General features: G+C 46.4%; 1 protein-coding gene across 1 annotated transcript; it reads left to right on the top strand.

Annotated features, from left to right (window-relative positions):
* Window positions 1–320: 320 nt before the first annotated feature.
* PLA2G5 (phospholipase A2 group V) lies at window positions 321–8,686 on the top strand. Its single transcript, XM_068969331.1, has 5 exons — window positions 321–405; window positions 3,719–3,768; window positions 4,968–5,112; window positions 7,753–7,859; window positions 8,562–8,686. Exons 2-5 carry the CDS (start codon window positions 3,729–3,731, stop codon window positions 8,684–8,686), a joined length of 417 nt encoding a protein of 138 aa, XP_068825432.1. The 5' UTR covers window positions 321–405; window positions 3,719–3,728.
* Window positions 8,687–20,992: the final 12,306 nt, after the last annotated feature.

Genomic DNA, 20,992 nt, shown 5'->3' with positions numbered 1-20,992 from the left:
CGGGCGGGATCCCGGGAGCAGGGAGGCTGCTGCACGCGGACTTGGAGAAGCCGTCCCCTCGGTGACCTGGCCGCTCCCCGGCCCCCACGTTTCCATGCTTCCGTCAGGCTGTCTCCTCTCTTCCCGTTTCTCATCACCGCAGCCTCTGCTCCACTCCACAATTATCTCTTGGCCTCGCTCATTCTCCTCTGTGGTTGCTTGATAAAAATAGTCAACCCCGCGTCCTCCTCCTGGAGCCTGGGCTTCACGGATGGTCCACTTTTCCAGCCTTTGCCGCTTTCTCTGTGAAGCATCTTTTGCCAGCGTTCAGAGCCCTCTGTGTGGGGCCTGGTGCAGCTCCCTCAATGCCAACAAGCCATGTCCCAAGATGTTCTGATGCGCACCTAGGATTTTGGCTTTCTTCAGGTATGTTGAAGCCAACGGGATCAGGAGATGGTTGCATTTGAGAGGCAGTTTGTTATGTTTCCAAGAGAAGTGGAGACGCTACACCTTGCAGGGCCTCACGGGGAAGCACCAGGGTTTTCTCAGGAGGCAGAAGAAATGAGGGAAAACCTGGCCTGGATGGTGTGGAGAAGGCAAGACAGGGCAGGGTAAGCAGTTTAGGACTGGCCAGCTTGCGTACTTTCAGCAGACTTCAAGCTGGAGGGGTGATCCCTGGTGGTCTGGTCCCGGCCCTGGGGTGATTCAGGCCAGGGGATATATTAGCTCCGAGTGTGAGAGTGAGATAGAGGCGGTGGTTGGACAAGGGAGTTTAGGATCTGTTGGTTTGCATTTCAAAGCCTTGCTCACAGAAAAGCCTTTTGCTTTATCTAAGAATCAGCTAGTCTTGGAGGGGCTGAGCCTAGCAAGGTTCCCAAGATGTCAGAGCGTCATGAAGTACAGAAAATGAGCAAGATGATTAATACACAGAGGCTGCTTGGAAGCAGTGCAGGAGGGTCAGTCGAAAGATAGAGTCATGGTCCCAGGCTGAGTCCTCGGGCAACTCACTTCCCCTTCCTGGGCTCCATTTCTTCATCTGTAAAATCAACAGAGGCTATTCTCTCATTCAACGAATGACTGTTAGAGGGTAGACCATGCCACCAGGTTTGACAGTACCCACTCATTGGAACCATTGGCAGGGTTAAGGGGACATGGACAGTGTCTGGAATGTCTTAGTTGCCCAGTACATGGCAGCTGGTGTCCACTTTCTATCACAGCCCCAGGAAGCAGTGAGGAAGATTGGCCGGGAAGGTAGGGTCCAGGGTCATCTTTGTTGGCTGTTTAGAGCTCTCAGAGCAGAAGCTGTGGGTGGACAGAACCCTCAGGAATGTTCCTGGAACTCAGAGGAGCTTCTGGACTAAGGATGGCACACAGAGGCCAGCCCAGCAGCTGAGCCCTCAGGAGATGGAGGTTGTGTGTTTGGAGCCAGGACTTGGGAGGTGCTAGGGGCTCAGGGCAGAGGGCCAGCGGAGTGACCACTGAACTGAGAGATCAGAGAAGGCAGGGCATCACAGTGGAATCCCAGCAGACCCCAGGCAGCCGAGCAGCTCTGGGTGAACAAGGGCTTTGGGATCCAAGGAGGAAAAGGAAGCAGACAGCCATCGGCAAGAAGCTCTTAAGAGGCCAAGTTAGAATCCATCACTGGCCCAAGACACGAGGAATTTCCCTTGCCTTCCGGTGTGACGTTTATGGACTCTGGGTTAGGGATTCATGTATTTGCCAAAGGGAGATGTTGGGGAGGGAAGCTGGGGTCTCCAGGCCCATGGGGTAGAGCTTGTGAAGGACCCTGATCCTCTCAGCTCAAAGGAGAACACACCCCTCTGGGCAGGGAGGACTGTGGAGCAGTGAGGGGTGCGCCAGGCCTGGCTTTGAACCCCGCCTCCAGTTTCTGCCGGCTGTGTGACTCCTGGCAGGTGGTTTCAACTCTCCGAGTCTCCGTTTCTTTTTTCTTCTTCTGTTCGACATTTGTTTATCATTTATTTGGCCGAGTCGAGTCTTGGCTGTGGGACGTGCAGGCTTCGCTGGGTCACGTGAGGTCTTTTGCTGTGTCACACGGACTCTCGGGCTGTGGTGCTCAGGCTTAGTTGCTCCACAACGTGTGGGTCTTAGTTCCCCAACCAGGAATGGAACTCAAGTTGCTTGCATTGCAAGGTGGATTCTTAACCCCTGGACCACCAGGGAAGTCCCTGAGTCTCTCTTCCTTTACTGGCAAAATGGAAACTGTTGGGGAGGAAGAAATTTTCCTCTGCCCAACTTAGAAGTTCTTCTGGTTGGTTTAGGGATCAAATCAGCGTCAGACAGACTAACAGAGGAAATGAAACAAAAATTTTGTAACATGTATACATGGGAGAGATCCAGGAAAGTGGGAACTCACCAAAATGGCCCAAACCCTTACCTTAAATAACCATCTTCAGCGAGAAAGACCAAAGAGGATGTTGTGGGTAGTGGTGTGGGACTTCAAAGGGGAAGAAGGCAATTCACATAAAGTTGGAAAGGCAAATGTTTGGTGTCCAAATGTTTGCCGGGCCTGCGGAGAGGGTAGAACACAGGCGGACTCTGATCCCTAGGCCCCACCACACCTATTCCCGGATTTCTTGCAGATATCTCTGGTGATAGCGCTATGCCTGGAACAGACTCTTCATCTAAATTCTTGAGGCAGCCAAAGGGGAAGTAAAAAGAAACCTTCTGCTTCTTAGAAATAACCAGCCTGAGTTAATCCTTACGCCAAAGAGACACATTTTAGGGTACACCTTTTTCTCCCTTAGAACAATGATACTTACTCTTCATAACTGGTTGTGCACAGCCAGGGCTGACTTTTTTTTTAGGTAGACACAGTGCCTGGGGCCTATGAAACTATTTTAATTTTTTTTTTTTTTTTAAAGAAGCAGAACTTCTTAACATTTTATTTTATTTTTTTAACTTTCTTGGCTGCACTGTATGACGTGGGATCTTAGTTCCCTGACCAGGGATCAAACCCATGCCCCTTTCACTGGAAGCTCAGAGTCTTCAACACTGGATTTCTGCTGCTAAATCATTTCAGTCGTGTCCGACTCTGTGTGACCCCATAGACGGTAGCCCATCAGGCTCCCCCATCCCTGTGATTCTCCAGGCAAGAACACTGGAGTGGGTTGCCATTTCCTTCTCCAGTGCATGAAAGTGAAAAGTGAAAATGAAGTCGCTCAGTCGTGTCCGACTCTTAGCGACCCCATGGACTGCAGCCTACCAGGCTCCTCCATCCGTGGGATTTTCTAGGCAAGAGTACTGGAGTGGGGTGCCATAGCCTTCTCCGCTGGATTTCTATGGAAGTCCTAAAAATATTTCAATTTTGAATTCTTTTAAAGTCAGGAGAAAAAAATAAATATAATATCATGAATGTATAAGAATGAATCCAGTCTGGATTGCATTTGTTTTTATACCAACACAGCCATAAAATATAATTGGAAAACAATTTTCAAGGAGGAACAATTGGGTTTGGGGCGTTTCTGATGGGAAAATTCTCTCCCATCTCTATGGGGACAACACCCCACGTGTGCCCCTTCTCCTTGCAGAGATCTCCTGGGTCAACTCCTTGAGGTTTTTGCCACGTCTTTTCAGGCTTCAGTTGCCTGTTTACTGCCCAGCATGAGAGGGTGGGGCCTGGTGGGCCACAGAGCAGCCCTCCCTAGCCAGGAGCAGGGTCCGAATAGGCCATGAGGACCTCTGCTGAGTGGCATGTCATGGGCTGTGTTTTCTCTTCCAGGAGCCTGGAGATGAAGGGCCTCTTCATGCTGGCTTGGCTCCTGGCTTGCAGTAAGTGCTTGCTCTGAGAGCCCTGAATTTGTGGACAGTAGGGCAGTGGGAAGGAGACCAGTCATGGAGGGCCTGACACTTGGTTCTGAATCTTGGCTCTGCCCTGAACATGTCAATTTCAGTGAGAGCCTTCACCTCTCTGAGCCTCTGTATCCTCATCCATGACACAGGATAATTGCTGACGGGCCAGGCTGGGGTAGGATCCCAGGAGGAGATATGGGTAGATTGTGCTATGTGGAGGATATGGGGCTTGTAGATGTGGGAGGCAGATATTTTACTTTGATGCCAAATAAAAAGAAAAATAAAGCTATCAGAAAACAAGACTCTTATAGAAACATTCCATTCCACGGTCCTGGACATTCTCTGCTCAGGCCTGGCCAGGTTTCTGCACACCCGACTTGCTCCACCTCCCACCTAGAGGCGACAGCCCCGCGCAGGGGAGCTCGGCTTCAGGCCCCTCCTGCAGCCCCATCACCCAGCACACAACCTCTGACAGGCTGTCCTGCTGGTGCTTTGCCAGATCCCTAGCGACTGCAGGGGGAGCGGGAGCCCTGCTGCGGGGAGAGGGCCTCTGGCACACCGCAAAACCCTGGGCAAGGCGCCTGCCCCTCTGAGCAGCAGTTTCCCGTCTGCGGGATGAGGGAGCTGGCTTCAGAGGTCTCTACAGGTCCCACGCTGCTCTAGGACTCTGTGCCTCCTGGTTCAAATAGTATTCGTTTCAGGGAGGGAGGGGTGTACCATCAGGAGAGACAGGAAGTGCCTTTCTGCCTGCTGCATATGGATACCATATTCATTATCCCGAGTATTCCTCGGTCACTCACTATGTGTCTGTCACTGTGCTTTTAAAGCACATACCTTACCTTGTTTCAACCCTCATGGTGTCTCCAAAAGGTAGGCATTCATTGTAGGCCCCTCATTTTGCAGATGAGGAAACTGAGGCTCTGAGAGTGAAGTGATACTCTGCATTAGCAATAGAGCCGGGACCTGAACCCAGTGGCTCGTTCTCCACATCCAGACTTCCAACCCCTTCTCTACACTGTTTGCCTTCAATTTTCTCATTCCTCTCTCACGAGTGGGAAGGATAAAAAAGGGTCATCTTGGTCCCTCCAAGCCCCAAGGTGAGAGAAAGGGTGGGAGCCTGTGGGAAGGTGGGAGCAGGCATGTCTGGGCTTCATCCGGGGACACGGGCTGTCTTCCAGGTGTGCCTGCTGTCCCAGGGAGCTTGCTGGACCTGAAGTCGATGATTGAGAAGGTGACTGGAAAGCCCGCCCTGAAGAGCTATGGCTTCTACGGCTGTCACTGTGGCTGGGGGGGCCACGGCACCCCCAAGGATGGGACTGATTGGTGAGCCAATTGTCATAAGTTCCCTTCAGGCTCCAGGCTCTGTTCCCACATGATCTCATTTAATATCAATACTGAAATATGAGCATTTAAGCACCATTTTATAGATAAGAAAACGGGGTCTTAAAGAGGTTAACTGACTCGCCCAAGATGCATCCAATAACGTCCAGAATCTCAGTGGCTAAGGTATCAGTTGACTTACCACTACATAAAAAAACCCTCCCAAAAAGTAGTTGCTTAAAACAACAACCATTTATTTGGCTAGGGTTCTGCCACTTGGGCAGGGCTTAGTGGGATGACTTGTCTCTGCTCCACCTGGCCTTCTAGAAGGTTCACTCCTAAGGCTGGCAAGTTGCCGCTGCCTGCTGGCTGGGCACTTAGTTGAGACTGTGGGCCGGGAGCCTCAGTTCCTCTCCCTTAAGCCTCTCTAAGGCTGTATGGACTTCCCCATAGCCTGGTGACTCTTGGGTTCCCAGGGGGAGTGGTCTGGAGCTGCAACGACTAGAGAGCATGGCATTTTTACGATTCAGCCTCTGAAATGCTATTGTGTCGCTTCTGCTGTTCTCTTGGTCTAGGCAGTCACAACGGCTTTAAGGTGGAGGGGACCTCGTTTCCACGTCTTGATCGGGGAGTGGCAGTGTTCTAGAAGAACATGTGAAATGGGAGAGATTGCTCTTTGCAAAATACAACCTGCAGGGCTAACAATTCTTATACAGCTAAACGTGTATAGTGAGATGGGATGTTTCAGCAAGTGGAGGGCAGATGGAATGGGAGTTTACAGACCAGACAAGCAGTGACAGGAAGCTAGAATGTTCTGTGTGATGGTGGATTAGAGTTGGAGACTTCAGTAAAAACTCCTGGCGAGCTTAGTACAGGAGCTCAAGCGTAAAAGAATTCGCCTGCAGTGCAGGGGATGTGGGTTCAACTCCTGGGTTGGGACGATCCCTGGAGGAGGAAATGGCAACTTACTCCAGCATTCTTGCCTGGGAAACCCCGTGGTCAGAGAAGCCTGGCAGGCTACAGTCCATGGAGTCTCGAAAGAGTGGGACATGACTTAGCAACTAAACATAAAATTGAATATAGATGCAGATGATTACATGTAGAAATATGTAAATATTTGTGTATATTCATGGGTCAGTACAGACGCACATATGTTTTGCGATGTCAGCTGAAAGGCCCTAAAAGAAACAATACTCCAGACGCAGTAAGCAACACTTAGTGCCCAGACCTGCTTTCCAATACTTTTCTCCAATAAGAGGAACCAAGGCTTCTTGGATGGATGACTGATCCTAGGAATTGGGCAGGAAATATGCAAGATGAACCAGAGCTTTTTGTAGTAACCAAAGTAAGGAAAGGCTTGAACAAAATAAACCTAAACCAAACCCCACATTGATGAGAGTATGTCAAACAGCATAGGAACCAAACAAAGGAGCTCCCAATGGCCAAAACTGGGACAACATAGGCTGCAAAATAAACCCATAACCCATCTTATGAGAAAAACATCAGCAAAATCCCAGTAGGAGAGCATCCTACGAAAGACTTGACTACCATTCCTCAAAACTGTCAAGGTCATCAAAAACAAGGAAAGGGAGGCAAAATGCCACAACCAAGAGGAACCTAAAGAGACAGGACAACCACGTGTGATATGGTGTCCGTTACCTGATACTGGAATGCAAAAAGACATTTGGGTAAAAACTAAGGAAATCTAAAAAAACAAAAAAACTATGGACTTTAACAATTAATGAACCAACAGTGATATGTTATTATTTAATTAATGCTTATTTAATCATTTACCAATATTGGTTTGTTGGGTTTCCCTGGTGGCTCAGTAGAAAAGAGTCCACCCTTTGCCATGCGGGTTCGTTTCCTAGGTTGGGAAGATGCCCTGGATAAGGAAAGGGCAACCCACTCCAGTATTCTTGCCCAAGAAATCCCTCAGACAGAGGAGCCTAGTGCTACAGTCCATGGGGTCGCAAAAGAGTTGGATATGACTTAGCGACTAAGCAAGAACCAGCAAATTTATTTGTTAGCTGTAACAAATGTATTATACTCACGATAGCTGTAACAAATGTATTATACTCACGAAAGATGCTGATAAGAGGGGCAACTAGGTGTGGGGTAAAAGGGGGCATTTGGTACAATCTTCTCAACTTTTCTGTAAATCTAAAAAAAGATACAGTTGTCCATGCCTGTCATCCTTGACGTTTAGTTTTTGCTCACTGGACTATGTGAATCACGTATCAATTCCAGGACCCAGGTTTCTCCTGTCTTGTGGCTCTCCCTATGGCCTCAGAGCCCTTGGTTGGGACATCTCCTTCCTGCTGAGATGGAGAGAGAGAGAGTGGAGGACAACAGAGTGGGAGGTTTCTATGGGTAGGCCTAGAAGTTCTGTGCATTTCCCTGGCTGACCGGCTGTCTGGTCATGTGACCACACATACCTGCAAAGGAGGCTGGGAAATGTAGTCTTCCCATGGGCCCAGGACGAAAGAGCCAGCCTGTGAACTGGTACAAGTGTGGGGCAACCCTAATGGAAGGACTTAGCCACTGTGAGATTCTTTCTTGATCAGACCTTAACCACCATGGTGGCTTCTGCTCAAGACACAGATGCCCTCTACTTGGGATCTGAGGCTCTTGCATTGACAGGTGCTGTTGGAAGCATGACCGCTGCTATGCCCAGCTGGAGACACAAGACTGCGACGTCTTGACACAGGCCTACAGATACAGGGTCGCATGGGGCTTCGTCATCTGTGGTAAGGCTGGGGCCTCCATTCGGGTCACCCAAAGAGCATGGGTTTCTGCTGTCTCTGAGGTCAGCTGTCCCAAGAGCTCAGCCAGTCTATATCTTGGTGGGCAGAGATGGGGCAAGAGAGGCAGGATTATTGCAGCTGTATCTGACCTCCAAGGGACAGGTTGAAGGGTCTTAGGCTCAAGATGCTCTAGGAGTCAAGCGCTCTGCATATTCCTTTTGCTTGCTGTGGGCAGGTTTAGTGTCCCCCATTTTACAGATGAGGATACAGACTCAAAAAGGATTGCCAAGCGCACACAGCTAGAGTTGGGATTCAAGCTCAGGTCCATCTGAGTTCAAAGTTAAATCTGAGGATGGTGTCTCCTCTCTGAGAACTGGAGTTTCCCCAAAGCCAGGGCTGTCTCCACCATCACACAGGGAGCTCTGGAGGGCATCTGTGTTCTCCATCAGACTGGACACTCCCTGAGGGCAGGAGCTGGGTCCCCCTGGGCTCAAAACTCACCCTGAGCTGCTAGTGGCTGTGCCCCTTCCATCCAATTATGCACCCTGAGCGTAGAAGCTGGGCTCCCTCCTCAGCCTGAGAGTAAGAAGGGGACTGGGGTATCCACTCAGGCTAGCAGGAAGTCTTGCTCCAGGGCCATCCTGGAGTCAGTGTCACAGAGCATCTCTTTGCTTTCTCATCCTGCGTTTGGCATCCTGTTTGCAGAACACGGGTCCCGCTGCCAGCGGCAGCTCTGCGCCTGCGATCAGGAATTCGTCTACTGCCTGAAAAGAAACATGAGGAGCTACAACCCTCTTTATCAGTACTTTCCCAACTTCCTCTGCACCTAGTCGCCTCAGAGAGCTCCTCCTGGGCCAGGAAGCTTGCTCTCCTCACTACAGCATGGAGCTCACCCACGCTGCTGGGCTTCCCAGGGAGGTTCCAGGTCTGGAGTCTCGATGGTCCCACTGGGCTTGGAGGAGCCCCACACCCACACTTCACCCACCAGAGAGTCCCAGGAGAGTGACTCATGTCACTGGATCAAGAAGGCGAGGGTCCCTGGCTTCCATTTGCAAGAATGCCTGCTCTGGTGCTGAAATCTAACCCCTGACTCCAGGCCGGCCGTGTGTCTCCTCATCCCTGAAGATCAGTCTTATTTCCCCAGGAGGGTGGCTTTCCTGAGATGTGTTAACTTTTCAGTTCCGCAGTCACTGCCAACTTGCAGAGAATTTTTACTCAAGTAAAATCAAAAGTGACTCCCATAATTCTGCTACAGAGATATTAAATAAAATTCCTTTTCAAGACTAACAATAACCACAGATATTTCCCCCGCCGTGGGGGATTGCCTGCATCTCTTTCTTGGCTGTTGGGGGCACTAGACTCAGCGTTACCCATGCTCTCTCAGAGGAGAAAGGTGCAGATTAGTAACTAGAAGGCTTCCTGGGATGAGCGCCAATCCTTCTTTGGGGCTCATAGTAAACCTCGAGGATCCTCTCGATCCGGGCACTGGACCTCCTTCTTCCTCTGGGGCGTGGGGAGAAGATGACAGGCAATCGTGCCGTGGTGGCTTCCAGGCCAGAGAGCACCGCGTTTGAATGCCAGCTTCGCTTCTCCAGCTGTGCGGTTTCAGGCTCATTACTCAACCTCTCTGATTTCTGGCCTCTTTTTTTTTTTAAAGAAATTGTAATGTTTCTTATGATGTAAATTGGGAACCCCAAAGCTATCTTGATGCACCTGGAAATACTGAGGTTCTGGGATTTCCCAGAGCAAAACATTAAAAATATATAGGTTTTTTTTTTTTTTTAATTGTGGGTTTGACCTTTGTTGGCAAAGTGACGTCTCTGCTTTTTCATACACTGTCTAGGTTAGTTATAGCTTTGGCAACTAGACATTGGATTCTAGTCTGCCTTTGCATAGATCCTGGGTGCCCTTGGGAGGCCTCTTGACCTTCCTGAGCTCAGCTTCCCAAGTGCGGGCCTGAGAGACCATTTTCATCATAGCCCCACTCCGTTAGTGGGTCGTGACCTGAGTTTAGAGGGTTGCATCTGGCGTGTGCAAGTGTGCATATGTTTGTTGTGCACGCACGTGTGTGCACACTTGTGTCGATGAAGCACAGGTCATAGAGCGCTGCTTCGGCACGTTGTGTTTGTCCTGGGCGTGTACGTGTGGGCGGACTGGGCCTAGGTGTCAGTTTTATGACTGTGCGGGTTGCCGTCAAAACCATCTGAGAAACCCTTGTTCACGTGACTGCTCAGGGCCTGCCTGGCTCTGCAGCTGCAGACGTCTAAGTGGCTTCCATGTCTTAGCCTTAATTATATGAAACCTCATAAACGCTTCTCCCATGGGGCTTGATACCTGACTCCCTCATCGTCTCTTCAAATATTAGATCAGGACCGGGCTTATTTTAAATATTAAACTTTCATTTTGTATTGAGGTATAGCCAATTAACAATGCTGTGATAGTTTCAGGTGAATAGTGAAGGGACTCAGCTGTACATATACATGTAGCCACTCTCCCCCAAACTTCCCTCCTGTCTAGGCTGCCACATAACATTGAGCAGAGTTCACTGTGCGATACAGTAGCTCCTTTTGCCTGTGGATCTCCAAGCCTGTGACGACATCAGTCTCTAAATGTTCAGTAACTACTCAACAGAGGAACAGGACACAACACAGGTGTGGCACGGGGTTGGGAAAACAGAAATTCAAGCCCCTGAGTTTCATTCACGGGGAGCCAGCGTGTAAGGGCTTTGGGTCAGACAGGGACTCATAGAGGAGCTTGGTGTGTTTCCTCGCCACGTGCCTTCTGAGCGATGATTTCATTCTCTAAGCCTCGGTTTTCTCAGCTGTCAAATAGCTAATAACACCTTTCTCACTAGCTTGTTTTGGTATCATATTTGAGGATGTGATGCACATAAATTACCTACTGCAGAGGCTGGCACTCAAGCAATGGCATGCGGCATGGGAGAGGACCATTAAACCCAAGCCTAAAAGTTTTGACTCCAAACACAAGCCCTAGGGGCGGAGGTCAGTGTCTAGGGCAGAAGGCGGCCTTCTCCTGATCTTCCCAGGCTGCCCGACGAAGCTCTTACCACAATGGATGTAGCGATCGGCGATGCTGCGGCTGTGGTGGTCCCATCTGGGGCGGCACCAGCGAGCTCTCCGGCGGGAGTAGCCACAGCTGTGGGAGAGGCAACATCCATGTGGAGCCTCGAACAAGCAGGCCCTGCAGCCCATCCAGGGGCTGTGCGTTCCTGCACACCCAGCCTTTGACTGGGCCATGCCCTGACCCTGGAGCACCTGTCCCCACACACCTCCCACTCTCCAAAGTGAAACTGTTAATCACTCAGTCATGTCTGGCTCTGCAGCCCCAGGGACTGTAGCCCGCCAGACTCCTCTACTCATGGGATTCTCCGGTGAAAATGCTGGAGTGGGTTACCTTCTCTTTCTCCAGGGGATCTTCCCGACCCAGGGATCGAACCCTGGTCTTCTGCATTGCAGGCGGATTCTTTACCTTCTGAGCCACCAGCTGTCCCAGCTTCCCCAGCAGAGGGCATTGTTCCTTTTCTGGGTCCCCATAGAGGACCAGTCATTTGTCTTCTCAAACATGGGTCATTAGCCCTTCAGTGCATGTTCATGGGGCACCTGTTTGTGCTGGGCGTGGCTGGGCCCAGGGGACACAGAGATCCAACAACAACAACAACAAAAGCATATAAACCTCTTCCGCAAGAAGCTAGGTCTAGGGAAAGAGACAAACATACAATGGAGAAACACTCCCCGTGAAGGAGTTGAACCAGGGCACGTCTAAGCAGGAAGGCGGTGGGCTAGGGCTTCAGGCCAGCCCCCTCCCCACGGATTCTACTCCGTCTCCACCAGGGCAGGCAAAGAGTATGGACCCTGGACATAAGGCACCCAGACCTCAATGAGGTCACTCAGCCCACTTGCCAATACAGGGGGCCTTGTGACTCTGGCTCAGAGACCACAGTTTCACACAACTGCTTCGGGATTTCATCGCAGTGGGAGAAAGCTGTGCACAGATGAATCCCACGTCTTCTAAGGCTCCCCTAGAGGCTGACAGGTAGAAGGGCTGCCTCGGAATCACCTCTGGTTGAAAACACAAATCCCCAAGCTGAATCGGCACTTCTGGTCTGGGAACCAGAAATCTGTATTTATAAATCTCCTCCAGGGTGAAGCATATAGTGGTCAGGTGTGGAGACACTAGGAGGTTGTACAGGTCATAAAAGCTGAGCAAATTTTTACTTGATACACTCACATGTTATCTATGAGAATAGCTGATGTCAGCCGCAAAGGCTGGGACAGCTGTGGTCCTGATTTTATACATTTCTAAATTTGGAACAGGGCCCCCAGGTATGAAGATGTGTTCTAACGAGAACAGAATTATGTATCACTGCCTTTGTGCCCCGAACATGTGTATATCTTGTAACTCTCTCTTTTAATTTAAAAGTTTATTAATTTTTTAAATATTTTATGGTAGGGTAGTCTCTTCAAAAGTGTTACTCCCCTCTCTGCCTTTTAAACGTGTTGCTTCACTACTGGCAGAGATTCTCTCACCAAGCTTTATCAGGCTCCTCTAAGTCCTTTATTGACGGGATGCTGTCCTTTTGGACCTTGTCCTCCAGAACAAGAATCTTAAGCCAGTTGAGTGAGAATCCCCCACCCTGGGTGTCTGATCAGATCTCCCATCCTCGCCATCCCCAGGTGATATCTGATCATTCTGGGCTGCCTTCAGCAAGAGCCCAAGCCCCCCCTTCCCCGTGGTGTGGCCTCTTAGTCACTTTCCATCCACTGACGCCATCCTCTCCTTGGCCACCAGTCCCCACTGTCCATGCTGTGTTTGGACTTGACTCCAATTCTGTTCCATATATGTGCTCTTTTTTCCTCTACTGAAATCATTCTTGGGTAAAAATCTGCTTTTCCAGCTTTGACTGCTGGCCAGCTCTGGTTTTCTTTAACAGTTACGGCCTTGAGACTCAAATAGAATCGGATTCATCGACGAACTCCCCAGACCTTTCACCTAAGACCACAGGGGGCATCTTTGAAGACTTTGTCTTCACTCCTGACTCACTGACTGGGGACCCAATCATGAGTCTGACTCCTGAGCCAGTGCCTCAGAAATATGTCCACTGAAGCCCAGTAAGGACAAATTTTCCTAAGGTCCTGAGTAAGTTCCAGAAGCTTCACTGGAGCTCCGGGCACAAGGAAGCTGTGTTGGAGCCTAGGTGTCTTGGTTCTGAAGTCTACAGGTGTTGATATTAACAGCATAGGAGCTTCTCAGTTGACTGAAAGCTCCCTTTTCAAACCCCTACCGATTATATGCTCTATGAATTTGGTTGTGAGTTTATTGATTGTTTACAATTTATTGAGTGTTTACAGGGAGCTGAAGCGACTGCCACTGCCCAGCATCATAGGAGAGCATCATACTACTTATATGTCGTTAGTCCAGGAAAAAAATCAAAGTATAGTTTCCGTTGAATGCTTGTGGCATTAGCAGTACTGTGAAATAAGAAGATTGTGAGTTGAACAATGGTATGTTGGGAACCGCCTGTAAAGAAACGTGTCTCTAGAAACTGTAATGTGTGTTTGTAAAGCCGGCTAGCCTGCTGCAGCATGCCAGTACATGACAGGCCACAATTCTCCACTTTATATAGTTGTCTCTGTAAAACACAGGTGGCTAAAAATTATAATAAAAATATGACATTAAGGGGCTTCCTGGTGGCTCCGTGGTGAAGAATCTGCCTGCTGGTGCAGGAGACACAGGTTCCATTCCTGATGCAGGAGGATTTCACATTCCGAGGAGCAACTAACCCCGTGCGCTGCAACTATCGAGCCCACGCTCTAGAGCCCAGGAGCCATGACTACTGACCCCACATGCTGCAGCTGCGGAAACCTGCATGCCCGTGCCTTGCAGAGAGAAGCCCCCACTTGCCACTGCTAGAGAAAAGCTCACTCAGCAATGAAGACCTGGCACAGCCAAAAGTAAATAAATAAAATTATAAAAATATGACAATAAAGCTACTAAAAATAATGAGGGGAACAATGTGTGCAAGCAATTAGGATATATTTTGATAAGGAAAAATATAGAAGGTATGAAGAATGTGTTTTTCTTAAGAAAAAAAGAAAGAATAGTTTTGTCCTAAAGTAAGTTGACTGGTTGTTCCAGAATGAGAAAGAGAGAGAGAGAGAAAAAAAAAAAAAAAGAACAAAACCTAAATGGATGTAGAAAATTATGGGTTTGCAAAACATAGATTTTTGTACATGGTCAAGTGAGTAAACTGAATTGACTTATAGTTTTTTTAAAAACTTTGATATCAAAAGTACACTGATACAAAATTAGACTTTGGTTTTCTCTGTGTTAAAATTACAACGATTTCTTGGAAGAGAAGAATGGTCTGCTCTTAATAAAAGATTGCAAAAGGTAATCTGCCTAGGAACCAATATTTTGTCTCATCAGAATAATTTCCTATAGTTTATGTTAACTTTATTATTATGTCCTAGATTATTTAAGAGAACTGGGCTTCTCATTTCAAAAAAGAGCTAAGGCTTTGTACATTGTTGACATCCTAGCCTTCTCAAAACTAAATACTAAATGAAATCTTCTTGTTCTCTATCTGCACTTGACATTTCCAAGAGGACCCTTGAAAATTCTCAAATGATTTGCTCAGTCACCTTGTAAAAAGAGAGAAGTTGAGCATAATTTAGTTTATGTACCATGCTAAATTTCATGGAGAGCATTGTCAAACAAGAAGGAATACTTAACCTTACTGAATTTACATTTATATGGGTAAAACATTATTTCATAAGTTATATGAAATTCCTAGAAATTTGTCAATGTCCTAACTGTGCATGATATGTTCTGATTAAATGTTATCAGTCATAATTTCAGTTATTTTAAATGATGGGTGCCACAGAAATAATAAAATTTCCTTGTCAAATAAATTTATCAACTTTTAAACAATGGCCATTTGAAGCCTTTTCTTATTCTTGTTTTACTCTGATTCTTTGAAAATATTTGCAATCAGCCACAGGCCTGAATGCTTCATGACAGCATTATTTAAATAACTGAGTCCATGCAGTTGGACTAGGTCGCATAAAACTGCCAACCCAAGGTCAAGCAGAAGGATAATTAATTCAGTTCAGTTCAGTTCACTCACTCAGTCATATCCGACTCTTTGCGACCCCACAGACTGCAGCATGCCAGGCTTCCCTGTCCACCACCAACTCCTGGAACTTACTCAAACTTGTGTTCATCGAGTCGATGATACCATCCAACCATCTCAGCCTCTGTTGTTCCCTTCTCCTCCTGCCCTCAATCTTTCCCAGCATCAGAGTCTTTTCAAATGAGTCAGTTCTTATCAGGTGGCCAAAGTACTGGAGTTTCAGCTTCAGCATCAGTCCTTCCAATGAACACTCAGGACTGATTTCCTTTAGGATGGACTGGTTGGATCTCCTTGCAGTCCAAGGGACTTTCAAGAGTCTTCTCCAGCACCACAGTTCAAAAATTATTAATTACATGGGGCTGAATGAACTGATGAAGGACAATTATGTTTTTTGTTTGGAACATTGCTAGTTCTTTAATGGTCTACTTTCCAGACATAAGGAACATTTCCCCTTGTCTCTTAAGTATTTGTAACATTTTGGTAGATGATTCTTTTGTACACATGATGTTTACTTCTTATCTGAATTTTTGAACCCTCAAAAATTCAGAAACTTTTATTAAGCATTCTTATTTGTGTAAGTTCAGTAAAAATCTGTCCTCCTTGCAATAGGAAATTATTGGAAACATTGGTTATATTATCAAGACTTTGGCTGGAATGTCATATTTGGCAAGATAGGTGTAAAATCAAGGTATGACTGGACAATTTTAAGGACCTAAGGTTGACTTCATGGAAACAATGCTTACAGCATTTTCTTGGAAAAACTGTCCTGGTACTTGGTTTACAGGACTTCTAACTTTACAGATGGGTGGGAAGGTCACCTCCTGGCAGGCCCAGGAAGCTTAGGGCATCTTGGGAACATTGAGAGCAGAGAAGTTTACTCAAATCTATCAGTATTGCAGGAAAAATCTGGTGGTCGAGTTCTTGGCTTGGCTTCGCGGCCTTGGGAGGGTTTTAAATGTCTAAAAGTCTTACGAAAGATTCCAGCAAAACAAGCTCAAAAAGGTCTGGGTGATCAATTACCATTCTTGCTGCTCTTATGTAAGCAATCATGCCAAATATAATGAGACAGGGCTTACTTTGTAAACAGGAATAACCTTACTTTGGTGATCTTTGATGAAAAGGGGGATGGTTGTAGAGAGAAATTTTGTGCTTCAGTGGAAAACTACAGTACACCCTTGTGAGCCAATATCTGGCTATAGTTTTCCAAATTTAAGTTTCCAACTATTCTCCCACCTTCCCAATATGGCATCACTGAGAATAAAGCTGCTCTTTTCCCAAAGCCCTGCAATCTGAAGCTGGAAGACTTGATATAAGTTTTAGAGAAATCACAGCAGTTTATGTGTGGGCAACCTTCATGCCTGTTGCTGGGTGGGCTACTCAGGAAGTCCACTGGAACTCTGAAGCCGTCACCAAAGACCCAATCTGAAAACCAAGAAATCTGTTATATTTTCACTGCTGTCCTTAGTCTAGCATCTAAAGAAGCTTCCATACAAACATCTAGAAGCCATCTCGACTGGTTCCCCTCTGGACTCAGAACCTGGGTTTGTGACTAGTAATCTTTGCTTTTCTTTTATTTTCATAGAAATTCTCCCACTAAATGCCCAGCTGCTCATACTATCCAGCAAATATCCTCTACAATCAAGTCTCATGATTTAGCTGATCCTTAATGAGCCAAAGGTAACCAAAAAGAAATGGATTTGTATTTTTCAGAGGAAAGAATGTCTCATCTTTCCTTGAACAAGGCAGAGAATTGACAAAGATTTTCCATGACCAAACTGCAGTCAAGCTCCCCTGAAAACTTCTTTTTGACTAGACTTCACCCTCAAAAGCAAGAATCCTTTCAAGTAGGTTTAGCCAGGACCCCTCCCCTCAATATCTGATCACCCTTGAGATCTAATCAAATCCCTCATCCTCCACCATTCTTCAGGTGATATCTGATCACCCTGGCCTGCCTTCAGCAGGAATCTTGGAGTCCGTTTAGCAATCCCCCCACTTTAATTCTGATGTTTTTAATAGGTATCCATCCACACAGACACCTACCCTGCTCCCTGACTATAAATCCCCACTTGTCCATGCTACATTCTAAACTGATTCCAGCTCTATAGGTGGCTTGATTTACACTATTGCAATTGTTTCTGGTTAGAAGCTGCTTTTTCTGCTTTAACTACTGTCCAGTTCTGGTTATCCTTTGACCTTATCCTTTCTGGAAGATTCCTGGTTATTATGTGGATTCCTCCACACTGAGCTACTCACCATATTCAGCTGCCCTATTCCTCTTTCAGCATTACTGGCCAGGGCATAGACTTTGATTACCATGATATTGAATGGTTTGCCTTGGAAATGAACAGAGATCATTCTGTTCTTTTTGAGACTGCATCTAACTACTGCATTTCAGACTCTTTTGTTGACTATGATGGCTATTCCATTTTTTCTAAGAGATTCTTGCCTACAGTAGTAGATACAATGGTCATCTGAGTTAAATTCACCCATTCCAGTCCATTTTAGTTTGCTGATTCCTAAAATGTCGACGTTCATTCTTGCCATCTTCTGTTTGACTACTTCCAATTTGCCTTGATGCATGGACCTAACATTCCAGGTTCCTATGCAATATTGCTCTTTACAGCATTGGTCACGTCCATCACCAGTCACGTCCACAACTGGGTGTTATTTTTGCTTTGGCTCCATCTCTTCATTCTTTCTGGAATTATTTCTCCATTGATCTCCAGTAGCATATTGGGCACCTACTGACCGGGGGAGTTCCTCTTTCAATATCCTATCTTCTTGCCTTTTCATACTGTTCATGGGGTTCTCGAGGCAGGAATAATGAAGTGGTTTGCCATTCCCTTCTCCAGCAGACCGCATTTTGTCAGACCTCTCCACCGTGACCCGTCCGTCTTGGGTGGCCCTACACAGCATGGCTCATAGTTTCATTGAGTTAGACAAGGCTGTGGTCCATGTGATTACATTGGTTAGTTTTCTGTGATGGTGTCCTTTTCATTATAGGGGACTGGAATGCAAAAGTAGAATGTCAAGAAACACCTGGAGTAACAGGCAAATTTGCATTTGGAGTACAGAATGAAGCAAGGCAAAGGCTAATAAAGTTCTGCCAAGAGAATGCACCAGTCATAGAAAACACCTTCTTCCAACAACACAAGAGAAGACTCTACACTTGGACATCACCAGATGGTCAACATTGAAATCAGATTGATTATATTCTTTGCAGCCAAAGATGGAGAAGCTCTATACAGTCAGCAAAAACAAGACCTGGAGCTGACTATGGCTCAGATCATGAACTCCTTATTGCCAAATTTAGACTGAAATTGAAGAAAGTAGGGAAAACCACTAGACTATTTAGGTATGACCTAAATCAAATCCCTAACGATTTTACAGTAGAAGTGAGAAATAGATTTAAGTGACTAGATCTGATAGAGTGCCTGATGAACTATGGAATGAGGTTCGTGACATTGCACAGGAGACAGGGAACAAGATCATCCCCATGAAAAAGAAATGCAAAAAGCAAAATGGATGTCTGAGGAGACCTTACAAATAGCTGTGAAAAGAAGAGAAGTGAAAAGCAAAGGAGAAAAGGAAAGATATACCCATTTGAATGCAGAGTTCCAAAGAATAGCAAGGAGAGATAAGAAAGCCTTCCTCAGTGATCAGTGCAAAGAGGAAAACAATAGAGTGGGAAAAATTAGAGATCTCTTCAAGAAAATTAGACATACCAAGGGAACATTTCATGCAAAGATGGGCTCAATAAAGGACAGAAATGGTATGGACTTAACAGAAGCAGAAGATATTAAGAAGAGGTGGCAAGAATACAAAGAAGAACTGTGCAAAAAAAGATCTTCACAACCCAGATAATCACGATGGTGTGATCACTTACTTAGAGCCAGACATCCTGGAATGTGAAGTCAAGTGGGCCTTAGGAAGCGTCACTATGAACAAAGCTAGTGGAGGTGATGGAATTCCAGTTGAGCTGTTTCAAATCCTGAAAGATGATGTTGTGAAAGTTCTGCACGCAATATGCCAGCAAATTTGGAAAACTCAGCAGTGGCCCCAGGACTGGAAAAGGTCAGTTTTCATTCCAATCTGTAAGAAAGGCAATGTCAAAGAATGTTCAAACTACCACACAATTGCACTCATCTCACACACTAATAAAGTAATGCTCAAAAATCTCCAAGCCAGGCTTCAGCATTATGTGAACAGCTTCCAGATGTTCAATCTGGTTTTAGAAAAGGCAGGGAAACCAGAGATCAAATTGCCAACATCCACTGCTACTGCTGCTAAGTCACTTCAGTCATGTCCGACTGTGTGACCCCATAGACGGCAGCCCACCAGGCTCCCCTGTCCCTGGGATTCTCCAGGCAAGAACACTGGAGTGGGTTGCCATTTCCTTCTCCAGCCAACATCCACTGGATCATCGAAAAAGCAAGAGAGTTCCAGAAAAACATCTATTTCTGCTTTATTGACTTTGCCAAAGCTTTTGACTGTGTGCATCACAATAAACTGTGGAAAACTCTTAAAGAAATGGGAATACCAGACCACCTGACTTGCCTCTTGAGAAATCTGTGTGCAGGAAGCAACACTTAGAATTGGACATGAACAACAGGCTGGTTCCAAATAGGGAAAGAAGTATGTCAAGGCTGTATATTGTCACCCTGTTTATTTAACTTCTATGCAGAGTACATCATGAGAAACACTAGGCTGTTGAAGCACAAGCTGGAATCAAGATTGCTGGGAGAAATATCAATCACCTCAGATATGCAGATGACACCACCCTTATGGCAGAAATTGAAGAAGAACTAAAGAGCCTCTTGATGAAAGTGAAAGAGGAGAGTGAAAAAGTTGGCTTAAAGCTCAACATTCAGAAAACGAAGATCATGGCATCTGGTCCCATCACTTCATGGCAAATAGATGGGGAAACAGTGGAAACAGTGGCAGACTTTATTTTCTTGGGCCCCCAAATCACTGCAGATGGTGATTGCAGCCATGAAATTAAAAGATGCTTACTCCTTGGAAGGAAAGTTATGACCAACCTAGACAGCATATTACAAAGCAGAGACATTGCTTTGCCAACAAAGGTCCATCTAGTCAAGGCTATGGTTTTTCTAGTAGTCTTGTATGGATGTGAGAGTTGGACTATAAAGAAAGCTGAGTGCTGAAAAACTGATGCTTTTGAACTGTGGTGTTGGAGAAGACTCTTGAGAGTCCCTTGGACTGCAAGGAGATCCAACCAGTCCATCCTAAAGGAAATCAGTCCTGAATGTTCATTGGAAGGAATGATGCTAAAGCTGAAACTCCAGTACTTTGGCCACCTGATGCAAAGAAGTGACTCACTGGAAAAAACCCTGATGCTGGGAAAGATTGAAGGCGGGAGGAGAAGGGGAGGACAGGATGAGATGGTTGGATGGCATCACCGACTCAATGGAAATGAGTTTGAGTAAACTCTGGGAGTTGGTGATGGACAGGGAGGCCTGGCGTGCTGCAGTCCATGGGGTCGCAAAGAGTCGGACACGACTGAGCGACTGAACTGAACGGATTCCTCTTTCAGCAAGGAGTTTGGGAGAATGTCAGATGAATATTGTAGAAAGAGAAGTCACATCTCAAATTCATTAACTCCAAAATGCTAGATTCTGGGAATTGGCAAACAGCCCCTTTACCAACTCTAAGAACCCCTGGTTTAGAGAATCAGAAAATGTCCAGTCCTCATGTTTAAAACTCTTCAAGTCATCATTCTAAACAGCCAATTTAATACATCTGGAATGTTGTATATTTGGTTTCCTACAAATTAAAGTGAACTAGCTGGCAGACGCTGCAGTTACTCAGGTTTCAAACATGTTGGTTGTAAACCTTGAACCTGTTATTATCTTCCCTAAGTATCTCTTTTTCTAGAGACAGTGGCACTATCACACTGAATAGCCAGAGTTCTGACACGTTTCAGCTTTCAGATTCCCTATTTTTTTTTAATTATAATTTCTTT

Source organism: Capricornis sumatraensis, chromosome 3, assembly GCF_032405125.1.
Source record: "Capricornis sumatraensis isolate serow.1 chromosome 3, serow.2, whole genome shotgun sequence".
Lineage (NCBI taxonomy): Eukaryota > Metazoa > Chordata > Mammalia > Artiodactyla > Bovidae > Capricornis > Capricornis sumatraensis.
Note: the sequence above shows the minus strand (reverse complement) of the source record. Positions and strands in the feature narration are given on the sequence as shown.

What these genes read in the sequence shown, in the direction of transcription:
- PLA2G5 (XM_068969331.1), top strand. Translation starts at nt 3,729, where the DNA reads ATGAAGGGCCTCTTCATGCTGGCTTGGCTCCTGGCTTGCA. An exon ending in GGCTTGGCTCCTGGCTTGCA is followed by an intron (nt 3,769 to 4,967) that starts GTAAGTGCTTGC and finishes GCTGTCTTCCAG; the next exon opens with GTGTGCCTGCTGTCCCAGGG. An exon ending in ATGGGGCTTCGTCATCTGTG is followed by an intron (nt 7,860 to 8,561) that starts GTAAGGCTGGGG and finishes TCCTGTTTGCAG; the next exon opens with AACACGGGTCCCGCTGCCAG.